The sequence below is a fragment of the Aptenodytes patagonicus genome, chromosome Z, assembly GCF_965638725.1.
Source record: "Aptenodytes patagonicus chromosome Z, bAptPat1.pri.cur, whole genome shotgun sequence".
NCBI lineage: Eukaryota > Metazoa > Chordata > Aves > Sphenisciformes > Spheniscidae > Aptenodytes > Aptenodytes patagonicus.
Window position 1 is genome coordinate 53,739,473 of NC_134982.1, and position 18,902 is coordinate 53,758,374.

Below are 18,902 nucleotides of genomic sequence, written 5' to 3' on the forward strand. Positions count from 1 at the left end.
TTTCTTCCTGTTACTTTCCCTTTTTCTTACTAACTTGAAAAACATTGATCATATTGATTAATTAAGCAAGAAAATAATGCATTTGGTTAATTTCCTCATGATAGCAGACGACATGTCTAGTTCTGTAGGTGAGACCAAACAAACGTACTAATTTGATTGCTTCCATGGAAGCAGGAACAAACTGAGAGAAACATAATTTATGAGGATGTCCAAACTATGGTGAAAGTGGTGAAATGCAGGTATTGATTGGTGGGAGAGAGTGGGGATGTCTTCTTATTAATAGGAATTATCTTGTCCTTTGGGAGAATGAGAATATGAGTAAAGCTCATATTCTATAAAGGTGATTAGTCTGGTAGTTGAGAAACTGTAAAGCAGAAATGCCCACTCAGTCCTTTGGCCACTTTTAAATCTGAGACAAGAAAGCAAGTAAAGTGGAGGAACATCTACTCAAATAGTGATAGGAAAACACGTGGCTTCTAGGGTTCAGGACATTCTTCATAAACTGTGAAGACTGACTTTCCTAGCTATAAGGAAATGTTAATGGATTTTGCATTATAGCACAATCTCATACTTTACCTCTTTTGTAGGAAGCTGTTAAAGTTGAGTAAGACAGATCTGAGTTTGTCAGGATCCCTGCCCCTGGAGCAGAAACATGAGTATTGTCTTGGTTTTATATATATACACGCACAAAATACATATATATAAAAATAAATTAATGTTAGCATCCTTTGAGGATTCTGTTGCATCGAAAAAAAGCAGAGCACTGCACAGATTTTATTGGAGCTAGCAGCAACACTTGTCTGCAAGATGTCATTGGCATTATCTTTGGAAGCCATTCATTAATGTTTTTTTTCTTGCCTTTCCAAGAAAACTCAAAGGATTGGAGACATCTGTACTTCTCAGGTGATCGCAAGCTGCCATTGTTTCATGTTAGGATATGTGGGATAAATGGGATTGGAGTGTCATTAATAACTTTAAATGTTCCTTTTATTTTAACCTGGATTTGTCGCGTGTTCTTGATTCAACTTTCCTGCCTTGCCAGGATTTTCCTAAGATAGGAAATTGAATGCAAAGACTCAAGTTTCCATTTAATGATGGAGTCTGCCTATGCCTTACTATGTTTTTTAAGTGGATGTTACTTTTGTGCCTAAGCCGTCTCTTAGATTTCCTTGTAGCATCACCAGCCAGTAAAGTTTAGTATTGCTTTTGTTCTTTATTACATTGTGCTAATTTCACACTAAACTGTGCTTTTTTGTACTGCTTATTTTTAATCTTGTTGTGTTCTCACATCCAAAGGTGCTACAAGTTCACTAAGGGCCTGATTATAACAATGATCTGGATTTACTTTGCGAATCGTTTCCGTTGGAATATTTACAGTGTGAGGTCCCATTTGCCCTGAATATTAGTGATAAGTAACATAAAACATAAACAAAAAAATCCCCCTGAATAGTCAGATAAAAAGTGAAGAATAGGAGCCACCTATATACTGTGAGCCTAATCATTAATGTTTTACGTTGACCAAAATCGTGTCAGGGAGGGTTTTCTGTACTCTCACATAGGTGAGGATGTTAGGACAGAAGGGTCAGAAGTACAGCTAATGCAAGACATACAGATTTATACTGTCAGAGCCCAGTTGTATGTTTTTCTACCTTGGCAAAATTTCCAATGGAATTGGTAGGGATGAGAGGAGGGCAGACTGGATTATTGAAAAGTGAGTAAGGGGTTGGAAGTTATAGGTAGTTTACTGTGTGAAAAACTTGCAAATGCTCGTGTTGAATGTATGCCATTTTATATCTCTACAGTAGAGCAAGTTGTTTTTTCCCACTACCACTGCAGTGAGAGACTTGTATATTAAATGTATTTGCTCTAATTTCTTTAGTGGTTTGCTCCTGTAAAGCATTCCTGTAGCATCAGATATGAAAAGCATATGCCAAAACATAAATGTATCGCTCAAATAGTGTGGTGTTTTGAGAATGAGTTGTATTCTTCATAAGAATGATCAAAGTTAGGTAATGTCAGATTCTGACCCCTCTCTAGTTTTTCTTTAATTTCAAATTTGCTCTGATGTCAGAACCAGAATCAGTCCTACGTTATAAAAGTAAGTTTTTCTTTCTTTCTTTCATGATGATGATTAAAGTTATTGAACATAAAAATAGCACAAAATTTTTAAGTAGAAGCACGACAACAATGTTAGGATAAGAAAGGATTAACATAACCACTGTTAATTTTATTTTTACAATTTATTGCTCCAATGTTTTTGTTGCTACTTGGTCTTATTGCTGATTTTCACTGTCTTGTGGACTCAGGTCGTGTATGGCACGTTAGACTGATTTTATATGGAGAAGCTATGACAGAAGACTTCAGTCTGTCAGTTCCTCTAGCTCTTTTGCTCAGTCTGCTCAGCCTCAAGGCTGAAGAACCAGGTGGCTTGAACCATTTGCATCCATATTACCTGTAGAAATTGAGCACAGATGGGAGTAATTTATGTCTTTCTGTGAGCTTTCCTGGGTAGAGAAGAAATGACTTGCTCAAATTACAGTCAGAATTCAAGTCACAACATTTGTGCTCAAATTTAAGCTCAAACCTCCAGCAGATGAGGGTTGTTAGTTCAGCAGTTACAATATAAGCAACCAAAACCAGCAAAAATGTTGACATATTTTGCATTTATTTCACTTGCACACTGACAGTGTTTGCAATATTGAGGCTTCACTCTTAGAGGAAAAAAGTGGAATTGTTTTTGAAATACATCTGTTGGTGGTACAAGTGTTGCATTGCTATTTTGGTAATTGCTCATACAGTAGGGATACTGTGATCTGTGCTTTTTGAAATATGCACTTAATATATGCTTTTTATGCATGTTTTAGTCAAGATTTGTGGAATTCGTACAGTGCACAATAAGCAGGCTGCCATCTGCCTGTAGTATGCATATATTCTTCAAGTCAGAATCAGAGATGCAAGCAACAGAAAGAATGCTTTGATGCTGGATAATAACTTTCACCAAAGTGAAAGTCACAGTGACTGCCCATTGTAGATTTCATCTGGACAAGAGAGATTATGTAAAATAAAGGAAATTTAACTCATAGCCTGAAAAAGACAAGACAAGCAGACTTTGGCAGGATAATGTAGATGCAGCTCGTGTGAGAAAAGTCACCTGCTAATTTGTATAGTTTAAATCATTTTTGAGATATTAGTTTGATTTTTCCATCCTGTAAAGTTGGCTACTAAAAATAAATAATATTGAGCTCAAGAAACTTCTAGTGAATAAAGCAATGGAAGCATTTACATTTTGATAACATAAAGCAGAGACATCAACACATGGGCAGCAAAGAGCAGCTAAAGAACCTATATTCCCTCCCCCCTTGTTGGTCCCTGAATTTGGGACATATGATGACCAGGGACATGCCCATCCCATGACTGGGTAAGAGCCGACCCAGCTAACGACTGTCCAGGTTTTGTCTTTGGTCTTGTTATGTTAACCCAAGTCTTGACTGTTAGCTAAAGGCTGATCAAGGTGTGGAAAAGATGCCTTTTCCACTCTTCTGTACCCCTAGTTGGTTTGTGCAGTTGTTTAAGCGTGGTGTTCTGCCCCATGTGTTTGAGATCAACATTAACCTAAATAATACAACTGTTTTACACTTAACTGTTAATGAAGTATGTTGCCCAGTTTCTAGGGCTGATTCTAGTCACATTCTTGGGCCAATTTTTTTCCTGTTACTTTAGCCAAAGAAGTGTTGTGCTCTCTGTGGTCTACATAATTGTATAACATGACAATTTTGTAGAAAAGTTGAAGTTGTTTGAAAAATATAAGCTATTTTTATATAGCTTATATTATTATTATTCTATCCTAAGTGCATTGCTCCTAAATATGAGGTATTGGTAGTACTGACCAACAGCGCCTAATAGGTGGTCTGGCTTTTTGTACATATAATATATGTAAATCTTAAAGCCAAATCCTATTCCTCTTTCATTAGTCATCTCATTAAATTCATCTGGGCCACTTGCTTAGATTTGAACTCTGAGTATGCACATGCATTTAAACTCTACACAGCTGACCTCCCAATCTGGGTTAGATCTTTACAGACTGCTTTTGCGATCTGATCACAAAGGTTGTTGCCTGCTTCAAGAAATTTTATACCATTTGAGTGTAACATTGTAAAGGTACTAAGCAAAGGTGCTGTAGGTACAACTTTTAAAGTATGTAAACTGATTTAGGATCTAACTGACATTTTAAAAAATGGCTTGGGTGCTGAAAGCATAGATTTTAAGACTTGAAGATTTGGGTACCTAAAAGAGAATTTCAGAGGATTTCAGGCAGCAGAGAAAACACTTGTGGCTGAAAACCTCCCCTCTGCTCAGTGGCTATCTATCCTGGGCTGCTGTCAGGAGGTGCTGCCTGACGTGGCTGGGCACTTGCTGGAATGGGTTTGCCCTGAGCTGGTCTGGATTCCCAGCGTGGCCATCCAGTTTGTGATTCAGGAGCTGGGTGTGCTGGGGCTGAGCCCTCAGGAGCAGAGAGTGGAGTATAACCTAACAGGCATGTTCAAAGCATAGCTAATGCATCAGCAGAACCAGACCGCTCAAAGAATATAGCACACCCCTATCCCCCACATTTTTGTCTTTTTTTCCTTCCTGACAACCTTGAAGGTTCACTGAGTGAGAGAAAGGCAAGAGCACTTGGATTTCATAACCCAGTGGTTCAGGCAGGCAGCTGGAAGGGGGAGTCCCAGGTTGTGATCCCTGCTTTTGTTATAACTTGTGTATTTTAGATGGGTAAGTCACTAGATAAAATAAATAAATAAATCCACTGTAGTATCTGGAGGATGTCTGCTAGCTGTGGGACCTGGGCTATAAAATGCATGCAATAGTGTGCTCTATTGCTCACTTTTAGTGATAGTGCTATTTCTTTCCACCACTTCTGAACTAAACTGTGTACAGAATGACTCTGATGGAAGGTTTTCTTTTAAAAGAAAGCCTGCACTCCCTTGGTACTCTTGTCTACTGGTGGCATGAACATGGCATGCCAGCTCTTTTTGCTGTGACAATTCCATCTTGTTTTCTATTCCACTGCAGATAGCCTCAAGGGGACTTGCTGGCTTAACATCCAAGACAGTCGCTGTGAAGTCAACATCAATGGTGCTACGCTGAAATCTGAATGCTGTGCTACCTTAGGAGCAGCTTGGGGCAGCCCATGTGAGCGATGTGAATTAGGTATGCTCTTATATCCTGCATCTTTTGGGAGAAGAGAGGAAGTACCACTATATAGATTCTCATCATTTTCTGTGTAGAAACAAACAAACAGACAACACAAAAAACCTATGAAATGAAGTTGTTTTATTTAGCATCACTTGTAATCTCCACCATCAGAGATCATTCTAATAACTTTGAAGTTACCAGGAAATAACATGTGAATAAATCTTTCAATAATTACATATGTTTCATCTCCACAGGGACTGTGCATTGGGGTAGGGAAGTAAGGACTACAATAATAAAGTGAAATATCTGGTGAAAGTCTTGATGGCTTTCTATGGTGCGGACTGTTGACACTTTTTCCAGCTGTTTTCAAACACATAGTTTATGTACAATTACTGATTGCAGAATAGTACTACTATTAGATTACAGGGCTAGGTCTGGAAGTTGGAAGCAGGAATCCTAACTGTGTGCTCTAGTTTGTGGAAAAAATACTGTGCCGCATTCTCCCCATAAGGTTTGAATAATGCCACTTGCAGCTGAACCAGTGTCAGGACATTTTAGCCTTTCATTTTTAATTGGAACAATAACTGTGGGCACATGTATCCCATCTAACAAGCATGGTGCAAACAACATCTGACAGAGCTCTGAACTGTGCAGTGCAACATCAAGCAAAGATACTACTTTGGACTCCAGAAAGCAGCATGGTCAGGTTAGACTGGTAAAAGTAATGAAAAACTAACTGATCTAGAGATCAGATTAGATCTGGTCTAATTAGCTCAGACTGGATACATTTGGCCATTTAATTTCCTATTCTCTAATTAGTTAAATTTCAGCAAGCTTTCATATCACTACATCATGCTACATTTTACATGCATATCCTAAAATAATGTCATTGCTCAGATCCTTTGTTAAGCTGCAGTGGAAGAAAAGCCTTTAGTGATAACTGGCATCACTAAAGCTTTAAATCTTCAGGCAACTTTACAGGAAATTTACCTTTCAGCAACATCTGAGTGCAGAGATTGATATGATTAGATGCTGAGCATTCTGGTCTCCATTAAGGAAAGCACATGAGAAAGTAATTGTCTAAGATTTAATTTCCTCAGCTATTCACTTGTTTTAAGTAATGCGTGAATCAGTACTTTTCTTGATTGAGGCTAAAGCACTCACCACCTTATACAGTCAAATTATTAGAGAATTCCAAAGATCCGTTTATTTTTGAATTATTTACTCCTATATTTCTGTCATTCTGAAGCAGTGATACATCTTTCTGGCTTGATTCCAGACACAGCTTGCTCAAGAGGATTTGCCAGAGTGATGGGTGTTACCTGTGAAGGTGAAGTTTTTGCTTCTTACTCAAGATGTCACTTTTTTTCCTTTGAAAATGACATAAAAGGGGGTTTATTATGTTGTTGTTTTTGTCAGGCATAATCATATTGACCTTAGATGAATGCCTTCACAAACAGTTCCTGACTGTTGGGAAGTGTTATGTTACACTGTTTGTTGGAGAATATCAAAATGGTAAAAAGAGAATGGAACTGCTCCTTCAAAATACGTTTAATCCCTTCAGTTTTTTCCTTCTCTCAGCCATATCCATCATCTTGTCTTAGAGAAGAGAATGTGGAATCTTAGTGCCCTATGACTTGAAGATCTTGCAAGAGTCCCTTGAGACTGAGCCAGATGCTTGTTTAGAACAGTGTTCAGACCCCAATACAGTATGGATGAAAGCCTCTCTCTTTCTTTCATGTAGCTTAAATTCTCAGTAAAACTGTAGCTGTCTCCGTCGAGTTAGCATATAACTCAACTCTTTGTTTCCCCAACAGATGTAAATGAGTGTCATGTTTTCCCGGGGGTTTGTCCCAACGGGCGGTGTGTTAACAGCAGAGGCTCATTTCACTGTGAGTGCCCTGAAGGACTGACGCTGGATGGAACAGGGCGAGTGTGTTTAGGTAAGAGTGCGCTCAACTCTGCCAGCTTTTTAGCTGCGTCCAACAGTTGTCCAAAGTTACTCTCAAAGGGGTGTGAAAGGATGTTTGGTTTGTTTCTGAATTCCTCTGAAAACAGCTAAGCGTACGTTTTAGTTTATGCCTGCTTAGATATCAAATGCCTGTGCCAGTTCAGGGAAGAGCTGTTAATCCCTTGGGGGAATATGAATGTTTGTGTTAGGATTTGTTTTGCCCACAATGCAGTAAACAGGTTTTGCTAGAGTGCTACCCTTACTCTGACTCCCGTTCACAAACAGAAATGTCTGACTCTCCGGGAGCTAGATGATAAGCAGTCAGCTGGTCAGCCAGAAGCTTGTAATGCAGAGTGAACGGTGCTTTTCTCTATTGCTATCTAGTCATTTTGTGGAACTTGGATACTACCTTGTAGCACGAATATGCTGTTGCAAATTGGTCTGCCTGAGAGTAATCAAAATGAGTGTAGATAAAAATAAGGCTTCATCTTTGTTGTACAGATTAGTGTCTTCTACTGAGAAAACATGATGTGCATGAAGACATACATTTCTCTAGGAAAGACTTCAGGTATAAAAAATACTGAACCCCTGTGTAAGTTCAAGAAAACAGAAGTATCCTGTAGCAGGTATAGTTAGTGTTATTAAACTGCATCTTTAGAAATCAGTGGTCAGAGATGAAAAAAGATAAAGTCAGGGTACTGGATGTTTAGAATAGATTCTGGAATCCATATTAATTTTTCTTACCAGTTCTAAGGACTGTAAAAATATGATTACTGACAGCACTGATTTCTTTTAAGAATATAGTGCAGCAGAACAAGAAAAAAAAAATTTCAGCCCTTGCTTCATGTCAAGGATTTTCCTACTCTAACCTTTATTTTTTTATTTCAACAGTGTTCTCTTTCCTCAAGCAGATTCAAATTTAAGCAAACACTTTTGCTTTAATTGCACTATGCCTTACCAATAGCTGATACAAACAGTTACCAGGTTGTGGGTTTTTTTAATGTGAATGTAATTCTAGGGATATTTATTAAAATAAGCAGAATTTTGAAATGAAGCAGATTTGTGCAATCAGTATAAATGTCTCAGAACAAAGAAGCAATTCAAAACCAAGTCTGCCTAGATGCACGTATCTGTTGCGGTTGTGCGTACCATATGCAGTTTTGTATGTCAGGTTTTACTTGCTGTTCCATCCCCCCACCCACCCACCCCCAAAATTAGTAATTCTGTTGCCAGTCACTGGCATCTGTGGCCATCAACCCTGTATTATTTCTCAATGAGAAATTTGGTAAGAAGAGGTGTGAATTTAATTGTGGTTGATAGATATAATGAAAAGTTGGAACAAAGGAGCCGTTTTCAGGCAAGACACAGGATTCCTTTACCCTCAAAGCCATGTTTCCTTTTCTTATTATAATGAAAAAATGACCTTTTATATTATAAGATATGTGCCTTCTATGCTACACAAGCACTGTGCACTATATCGTGTATTTCTGAAATACGTTTATTTCCTGCAGGATCCAGTACAGTGATTTTAGTGCAAACAAATATTTATTAGCCGTATGTTTGCTGAATCGCTGGAAATGAAAGTAAATGTGATCTTGATGGGGAATAGTTTGCAGGAAACCATGAGTATTCTTTGAACAATTTCCACTTCTTATACTTGCTTCTAAATTGTTTAACTTCGCATGTGCATAGGGTAAATATATATTGTAAATCTGTACAATGTTGAAGGGCTTGTATGGAAAACAGTTCAGCAGCTCATCTGTGTTATTTTTAGACCTTGCGTCTTCTCCAAAGCTTTTTGTGCTAAGCATTTAAGTGTTCTGTTAGGTTTGCTAAAGCCTAACTTCCAGTCCATACCATATGAAACATAAATGCTTATATTTATCCTGAAAATACAGCTTGACCTCCAGTCCATTTCAGTCATGTCAGGATGCTCTAGAATATATCCAGAAGTTATTTTATCAGACACAGTGTGTCCTTGTGATCTTCCTTACACACTGAAAATAACTCTCTTTTCCTGGAGACCATTAAGCTACCAATACATTTCTGTATCACAGACATCTTCTCTAGCACTGCTGTAATTGATACTGTCCATTTCCCATTATTGGTATTATTTGCCAGATTTTTGGAATTTGGGCATAGAAATTCTCCTATGTTGTAGAAATTAGCATGTGGAGACTTAACAACCCATTTTTTATACTAATTTTATATTTTAACAAATACTAAATTTTTTTCTAAAAATTTTAAACTATTATTCTTTGCTGAAATACAAATAGGTGAAAAGTGTGGAATGTACTGATGCTTTCAAATGGGTTATTATTGTTATTTTTTACTGTCTGTGAGAGATAGCAAAGCTGATTTTTTCTGTGTACAGACCAGTGCGTGGTACATTTCCTGACAGTTGGGTATGCAAGTACAGATTCTGACCGCACACTTGGTTGATCTGTCTTTTGGTTGACCTACTTTTCTGCAAGTGGGACCCTTGAGTATAACCCTAGTTCATTTTTCTGGAAACCATGTTGTTTTCTCCTGCTAACTGGTGTTAAAGTAAGCCTAACAATGGTCAGCAATTTTTTTTTTTTTTATTCCTTGTATTATTAAATTAATTTAATATATAAACATAGGTAGGAATATTTTTTTTTACCATGAATGCAGGTCAATTTGTAAATGAGAATACCTGATACAGTAAAGAAATACATGTCTCTGTCCTATCAAATACACATAGAAACCTAAAAAGCACAATCACGTCAAAATAATGGTATATCTTGATATTGGGAGACAGCAAAAGAAATGCTCGTACTTTTATGTGGTACAACAGAGATCCAGAAACTTAACTATGGTGCAACTATAGCAACTTCAAATGGTTGAACGTTGTGCAGAAGTGTAGAGTCTTGAGCAGAAATCTGTCTCCCAGAAACTGAGCCTCACATGTACTCGTGCCTCAGAAATAGGTTCTTCTAAAAACAGAAAACTTTAGCAAAGGGTAAAATGCCTATTTGTTGTTGTAAAATGAGCAGATGTTCGCATGGAGCAATGCTACCTGAAATGGGATGAAGATGAGTGCATTCAGTCTGTGCCTGGCAAGTTTCGTATGGATGCCTGCTGCTGTGCTGTGGGGGCTGCCTGGGGCTCCGACTGCGAGGAGTGTCCTAAGCCTGGCACCAAAGAATATGAGGCTCTGTGCCCCAGAGGCCCTGGCTTTTCCAACAGGGGAGATATTCTAACTGGCAGGCCATTTTACAAAGGTAAGGGTTCATTCTTGGATCTAAAAATGAATTACAGGTACATGTGGGTGAATATTCTAAGAAAATGCTAGGATTTGTGTCTATGTTTGCTATGTACTTGAGATGTGAGATGTTATAAAGGTGTTTGCCTGAAAGAGCTGACCTTACAGGTGGGAAACTCTCTGCTTGCATGGTGCTCAAGAGTGTTACAGGAGCCTAAAAGGAAAAGGTGCAAAGTTTGAATTTGGTAAGGAGAAAAAGGAAATAACTATGACAGGACTGAAGGGAGGGGAGCTCTGAATGATGAGAATAACAGAAAAAGTGCAAAGGTAGTGCTTTGCAGTTCACTGGGGGTCGGATGAAGTTCCATAAGGTCAGGGAGTTAAGATGTAAACGTAAAATATTACTAAAATTTGGCCAGGGTTCTCTGAAAGAGAGACTGAAGAAGGATGGGTTCTTTCTGTGGTTTGCAGAATTAATAAGTGATTAAAAGGGAAGGGTGTCTCTTGCATTAAAATTACGAGGGCGATGATAATGAGGAGCTGCAGTGATAAAGAAATAAATAAAAGCCTTTTGTCCAGTTTTTACTAGCTTCACCTCCTGTAGAGCAAAAGGAAAACTGAAGAGGCTGGAAAATGTTAAGAAACCAGATCTGAGATATTTTAGGTGACTGAGATCTGAGAAGAAAAACTGCAAATTTCTGTGTGCAGAAGCTGAGGTGATCCAGAAATGTTTTAGTATTTTATTTATTTTTAAAAGGATGTATTCTGAAGCATTTGTGTTGAGTTGCTTGAGAAAACTTTAACAGATTGGACCTCCGCTTCACCATAAAGAAGCTCTGATTTTCAGGAGTTACTATTCTCAGGCAAAGCTCTGAGCGTTCAATGGTGATTTACTAAACAAATAAGGAATTTAATAATAATAATAATGATAATAATAAATTGTTTATTTTTATTAAATTTATTTAATTAGAAATAATAAATTCTTGATTAGTTAATAATAATAAAATCTTGTCCACTCCAAGATTTTTGTAAGGTTTTGCTTCTTGTTTCTGCTTTTGTATTTGGACCACACTTTTCTTCCATTCTCACTAATACGTAGGAGATAGAAGTTTGTTTCATCAAAGATGATTCTCAGGTAAGGACATTAATCCAGCAAATTATATCATAGAGCATAAGAAAAGCTCAGTAAGTTTGTAAATGCTGTTGGGGGGGTGCATATGACAGAGGCTGACACATGAAACACCTTTACTTGTCCTGTGCAAGATCCTTTAACAGGCTGTGTTATCCAGCTGTCCAGCAAAATGCATTTAGAAGAGGTGAAACATTTCATTTGATATTCTACAAAAGAAAAATCACCCTTTTCTAAACTGAGCTCCAGATATCACTCTGGCAATCTCAACTTAAAAAAAAAAAAAAATCAACCAGGTAATAGTTACATCTTTTACAAGCTGGCTTAGGAACACCACGAATATTCATTGTGTTAGAAAGCAAAACAGAGCACAATACACATATTGGCATCATGGGCAAAAGAGTCTCAACTCGGCGAATTTCACTGAATTTGGTTGATTGCCGATTAACATAAACTTTTAATTACTGGTTTGGGTATTGAGAAGCAAAGAAAGCATAAACAATTCAACAGGTAGGGAAACATCTTTTCTCCTCTACTCCCAGGCTTGGCTTCAGCCCCGCACCTTTCCTCCACCCTTCCTGGTGTCCGGCCCCTGCTAGTCCCATGGATGAGGCAGTAGGCAGCACAGGGCCTTGAGGACACTGCGACGGTTTCTCTTTGTCACCCCTTGTTGTTTAGTCTTTTCTTTTGCTGCTCCTTCCTTCTTACTCATTTCCTGTACCCTGGCATGGGCTCCACCAATGGACAGAGACCCTCAGGGGTGTTCCTGCTCCAGCATGGGTTGTCCACAGCCCATGCTCCTTCAGGATGTCCCAGACCCAGTGTGGGTCACTCATGTACTGTAGTCCCTGGGGGGTGTACCTGCCCCAGCATGGATCACTCACAGGTCATGGTCCCTCAGGGATCTCCATACCCCATCAGGGGTTGCATGTGGGTCACAATCCCTCAGAGGTGTCTCTGCCCCAACATGCATCCCCCGTGGGCCACTGTCCCTCAGGGCGTTCCTGCCTCTGCTTGGGTCACCTATAGGCCACAGTCCCTCAGGCGTGTCCCTGCCCTGGCATGGGTCACCCACAGCTGCAGTCCCTCAAGGGTATCCCTGCCTTGGTGTGGGTCTTCCACAGGCTGCGGTTCGTCAGGGGTGTCTCTGCCCTGACATAGGTCCTCCAGGGGTGGCAGTTCCTCAGGGGTTTCTCCTCGGACATGGGGTTCTGCCTTCCAAGAGCGCATCTCCAGTTGTGTCTCCAACAATGTCCTGCTTGCCTCCTCCATTTCATTTTTCCGTTCTCCTAACCTGTGTAGGAGGCAGCCATCCCTCCAGTCCCCAGCAACCCAAACCCTGCCTTTTATGCCCAGTGCAATTGGTAAGAAGGAACAGGAAATTCCCATTAATTTTACCTATATTTGTGCTTAAGAATGCTCTTTTCTTTTGTTTTTATATCATAGATATCAATGAATGTAAAGTGTTCCCTGGTATGTGCATGAATGGTAAATGCAGAAACACAATTGGAAGTTTCAAATGTAGATGTAACAGTGGGTTTACTTTAGATATGGAGGAAAGAAACTGTACAGGTAAGTCTTGCATTTTCCCCACTTTTTCCTAGAATCATAAAATAGTCCAGGTTGAAAGGGACCTCAAAAGATCATCTGCTCCAACCTTTTGTGGGAAAGGGAGCCTAGATGAGATGATCTAGCACCCTGTCCATCTTGAAAACATCCAGTGATGGGGACTCTACCACGTCCCTGGGGCATTTTAAAGGAACTTGCACTTGTTGCATAGCTTGGTGATCTGGAAACTTAATGTCATTCATTTCCTCCAGTTCTAAGAGCTTAATCTTTGGACAGAATGGCCAGCTGTCTTAAGTTTCCCTTTAAGAAATTGATTCTTTAATAAATGTAACAATTCTTCTTGTACACATACATTAGGAATTTTTTAAATTGGTGTTAAAGATGCTCAGGTCATGCTCTGTCAGTACAACCTGAAAAATCAGTAAGGATCACCAGCAAAGCCAAGTTCAATGTTTTAACATACAGATTAACTTAATTTACGTTCCTTACTCTCTGGTCATTGTATTACCAAATGAATTTAGAGACTCCACTGCAAATTAATTTTCATTTGGCTTTGATAGCCAAGCACACACAGAGGCACCTCTTCTGACATCAGTGCAACATTAACTCAAGAAGACATGTGCATTTAATGTAATAGTTCAATATTTTGTTATTTACTGTCTGGAAAAACTGAAACAGAAGTTAAGCTTGATAGTTTTCTGGTTATGAGAACCTGGATGCCTGCATTGTGGGTGGCTCTGTGCAGAAAATGAAGGAAGTTTTGTTATACCACACAGGTGTCTGTGAGTGAGTCTGAGTAATATGAAGTGTGGGTGGTAAGGCATGTGAACTGAGGTTGGTCTGGATGTTAATGTTGCCCTAACTGGTGATTTCCTTGTTTTTATAGTGATTGCATTGATGAGAAATGCATTTAACAAATTTTATTTCTAAACTAACAAGAATAGGTCAGAAAACTTCTCCCTGCAAAAGCTTTTTTTGGTTCTGTTTTTGATTGAAAGCTTGTTCTGATGAAAATGTTCCATGGAGCAGCTGTAGAGAACCAGGTTTTATTAAATGGAAGATCTTTTTTTTGTTTTAAATAAGCAGCAAAATGTCTTACAAAGCCTGCAGGAGGCCAGATACTCTGTAACATCCCAGGTCCACCACATGGGTTACCATCTGACATCTCCACACATCTGTGTGTGAGGACTGCACTGTCTTCACCTGGCAGAAACCTGGCCATGGGGAGTGACACAGAGGCCAAAGAGACTCTTGCATATGGTGAAAAAAGAACTGTTTTAAATCTTTAGCAGTTTCTTTAGTTAAGCTTATACTTGCCTAGTTTTCCTCAACCACTTTCACAAATGAGTCTACTGCCCAGCTCACCAACTTACTGCAAACATATTGATGCACTTCTCTGATTCCTTGCTCCCTGGACTTCTTGGATGACAGAACCAATCCTGTGCCCTATCCTGGACTAATGTCTTCATTGTTTCAAATACTCTGTTATTTTTATTCCCCGTAAAGACTTCATGATTTCTTAATATGTAAAAATTAATGACACAGTAGTGAATGAAGCTGAAGGTAGAGGGTATAGTGGAGAACATGGAACAATGGCACTGAACCCTAGTTCACCCCAAAAACACTGGATGGGCAGTAGAGTAAGGAAGAGAGAAGTCTGGAAAAATGTGAGGAGATAGTAAATAACAGGCTATCCAGTTCTTCTTTCCAGTCCTCTCCTTCAACACAGACCTGTTTCACTGGATCATATCCATATTACAAATTCCTCTTTAGCTTCTTCCCTCACTGCCAGTGTGTGTTACAAAGAGCTCTTCCTTCTTTTTTTACCTTCTACAAACCTGCTGTAGTTTTCCACAGTAAGTTTCATTCAGACTTAACTAATAAGATAAACAGTGAACTGTAAATCTGACTTTCAAAGGAGCTACTTAAATTCCTAATGGAAAGGGTATATGTAAGCTTATAATGCTATTACTGGATAAATGTCTTCATAATAAGCAATTTAATATCAATGGCACTGTACTTATGGAGTCAATTGGTACCTCTGTAATAATAACTCAGAATTTGTTACAGCTAGTAATTTCCTTAGAAATCTAACCTTAAATTACACTTAATGAACGCCTACTTGTTACATTGTTTAACCTATAGTTGAGAGCTCTGAAGGCATGGCATTTTGAATCCTTCACAAACTGTTTCACATAATCAGATATTCCTTTAAATATTAAATGAATTTCATTTTTCTCTGTTGATTTATATACTATATATGATTCTGTAGAGTTAATTTATAATGGCCAAGTGTTCACTTCTGTGAAAAGCAGGATAGCCTTGAACTCTGTTTGATTCTTCTACCTCTCCATTGCTATAAAATAGACATTGATGAGTGCCGGATCTCCCCAGACTTATGTGGAAGTGGTACTTGTGTCAACACTCCTGGAAGCTTTGAGTGTGAGTGCTTTGATGGTTACGAAAGTGGATTTATGATGATGAAGAACTGTATGGGTAAGTGTGACTGTACTCTGTACTATACTAGCTCTGCTCTACTAAACACTTCATATGTATAATTATTGTGAGTTCTTGAACAAATGAGACTGATACACAGTTTATAGGACAGATAACTGAACTATGCATATAGCTTTGCTTGTTCTTTTTGCTAATTACTTTTGCACATTTCTGTATAGATATTTTAGAATGGCAGCAACTATTCATTCACGTAGCTAATGAGGTATTCAAACATTTGGTAAAGTTAGGAATAGAAGGCTGGAGTTTCAAAAGTAGTGTGATTCACTTTTCCTTGATTCTTCTAGGAGTCCAGAAATTCTGAGCATTTCTGGAAAAATCACATCTCTCTAATCTGTCTGAAGTTGTAAGAATAGATATGGAGACAGGAAAAGTTGCTAGCCCTCTTAAAAAATCTTGAGTTAGTATTGTGGAGTACTTCATGAAATACGTCATGAAATATATAATGAAAATGAAAAGTCTAAGATCTTCATGTTGACGATGCTGAATGGGTCCTCCTCCTTGTCCTTCGTGAAGATTGGATTGTCATTTCCTCTCCTTCCACCCTAAAGATTCTTGCCTAATTTCCATGGCCTTTAAAGGATGGTCAGGAGTGGCTTCAAAATGACATTGGCCAGCTCCCTCTCAGCACTCATGAGTCTTTTACATGTCCTTTGTCAGCAGGTGCCTTGCCCCATTTTCCCTCATCTTTTTGCTGCTGCTGTTATACCCTTCACATCCCTTGCCAGGGTCAACTCCTGGTGGCTTTGGCTTTCCTAACCCCATCCCTGCACGCTCAGACAGTGCTTCTGTATTTCTCCTGCATCACCTGTCCCTGCTTTTGCCTATTTTATGCTTCCTTTTTTGTTTGTGACAGGAGCTTTTGTGCTTGTAATTGAACTCAAATAAGTGGTCCTATGCCCCTGTGTGCCAGGATGCTGTGCAGGCCTCCTGTCACCTTTACTTGATTTCCTGCAAATTGTGATGCTTTTAGACTCCGGAAGTCAGCAAAAAATCATTGCCTGAATCACAGATGAACATAACAAAGAAGCTAAACTGAGGAAGCTGAATAGCCTTCATGAGAGACAGTACAAATGCAGAGAATCAATACTGTATGGTGGGGATATGTTATCTGTAAGACAGAGGCAGGGAAGCAAAATGTCACATAAATAAGCAGAGAGTGAGGAGATAAGAGAAATGACTTCTTGAGGGCCTTTTACAGGAACTAAGAAAGGGAGGGGATAATATTCAATGAAAGCATTTTGGAGCTGTGAGGACTATCCAAGCAGGAGTATAACAAAAGATAAGTTGAATTCTATAATCAGGCAGTTTCTCCTCTCATGTGAATAACCTGCAAAACCCAGTGGTATCTTGGCTAAATTCTCAGGCTAATGAAAGATAACACTAGTCTGCCTATCTGAATAAAAGTCTCTAGTTTCAAGGATAGGTAGCCATAATGCTTCCTGGGAGTCCAAAAGTGTGAGGGCATTCTGCACCTTGAACATCTTTTGGTCATACTTCTCTTCATCCACATATACAGTGTTAGCTGTTTTTATCAGGTTTGTGAGTCAAATACTCAGTTTGCCATTGTAAGCTGTAGCAAGCATATTTCTCAGCCACACAATGACATACACAGGAGTTATCAAACCAAATAGCCATTTTGTTAAAAGTTTACACACACATCCCCATTAATGGCATCCACAGACAACAATTTCAATGCATACATAAATGGGTGTCTGGTTGCATTAAGAAGCACTTTTTCGAAAATTTCATCACATTAATACATTGTTCTAAATGGCAACCATCCAAACAGTTGCTGTCTTTTCTTGTGTCCTGTGTTTCCCAGAATACTTAATTTTGAATGATGAATCTTTTGTTTTCTTGAAGGGAAGAATACCCATTTTTAGAGTTAATAATGTATAGTTTTTTGTTTGCCGTGTTACGCAGTATGAGGAGAGGAGCAGCACTGCTTCAGTGAAACAATCCTTTTATTTCTGACCTCCAGATTTTGTCACTTACAGACACTAAGAATTGCTTTTCTCTTTGTTGCTCCTTAGTAATGATTTTATATTTGTTTATCATGGTCTCTTCGCAGATATTGATGAATGTGAACGCAACCCTCTGCTGTGTAGAGGTGGCACATGTGTGAACACCGAGGGGAGTTTTCAGTGTGACTGTCCTTCGGGACATGAGCTGTCACCATCACGTGAGGAATGCATAGGTGAGTTTCAACTCAGAATAGTAGTCTTCAGCTTTCTAAGAAGAGTCGTCATTTGTGCTATGAAAACTTCTTGTCTCTGGCAAGGATGGGATCTCAAGAATATCTTGTACAAATTCATGCTCCTCCTTTATGTGAGTATCTTCAAATTAAAACCTTGTAACACATCCTGTAAAATCTCCATTGCCCTTAACGCTGTTGACTTCAAAGAGGAGTATTTTACCAGGCCTCTTAGGGATTATTTAGCAACGCAAAGGACTGTACCACTCATGTTTTCAAGTAAAATACATACAAACACAAAGTGAACATCGTTCCTACAGTCAGAAAAAAGTATTGTCCCTTATTGAAATGCAGCTCTCCTTTTTGCATATAATTCACCAAAATGGTGAAAAAAATGCAAAAACTGTAATGCATATTATCTCTTTGGTTTCTGTGTTTGATGCATAGTTGCTTCAAAAGTTGGTTTAAACCAGCAGACTGTGCAGTTAATGTTCACAGACCAGAAACAAAGAAGATAAATCTTTGGACACTGGCTTAAACATATTGTTCAGAGCACCATACCTTGAACTGGAACATGCTAAGAACAAGAAAGAAATTGAAAAAGCCTGAAAGCCACCAGTTTAAAATAGTACTTCTCACCCTCTTTCTCTGGCATTTAAGCAGTTAGTCTGCATTCTGAATAACAGGTAATTTATACGAATAATTCTTTTCCAGATGTAAATGAGTGCTCGTTAAGTGACAATCTCTGCAGAAATGGCAAGTGTGTGAACATGGTTGGAACATACCAGTGTTCCTGTAGCTCTGGGTACCAGGCCACTTCTGACAGACAAGGCTGTGTAGGCAAGTGTTGTACACCTTCACCTATGTATTTGTGCTCCATTGTATATTGTTTCATCTGTCTTTGTTTTTATTTAATTTCATACGTTCCTTCTGAAACTGAGTAGGGCCATCTTATCTGCTATTAGGCATATCATGAACTATTGTGGACCCTTCTTTTACCTTGGAGATATAAAGAAGGTATAAAAAGATTGTTGCTGTAGTGAACTCCGCAGAATGCTTTGAGAAAAAATATTCTTATGGTAATACTCTATTAAAATCAGAGGCTTGAGCTAACAACCAGAAA

The 18,902-nt window shown here is 38.7% G+C and overlaps 1 protein-coding gene across 2 annotated transcripts in view; it reads left to right on the top strand.

Annotated features, from left to right (window-relative positions):
- Positions 1–18,902, top strand: part of FBN2 (fibrillin 2) — a 185,186-nt gene that overhangs the window by 108,597 nt on the left and 57,687 nt on the right. For both annotated transcript variants that reach the window (XM_076362414.1, XM_076362415.1), the window contains exons 21-28: positions 5,071–5,208; positions 6,473–6,523; positions 7,011–7,136; positions 10,162–10,389; positions 12,946–13,071; positions 15,436–15,564; positions 17,657–17,782; positions 18,494–18,619. In XM_076362414.1, the coding sequence (XP_076218529.1) occupies positions 5,071–5,208; positions 6,473–6,523; positions 7,011–7,136; positions 10,162–10,389; positions 12,946–13,071; positions 15,436–15,564; positions 17,657–17,782; positions 18,494–18,619 (1,050 nt within the window). The remainder of the gene's footprint in view (positions 1–5,070; positions 5,209–6,472; positions 6,524–7,010; positions 7,137–10,161; positions 10,390–12,945; positions 13,072–15,435; positions 15,565–17,656; positions 17,783–18,493; positions 18,620–18,902) is intronic.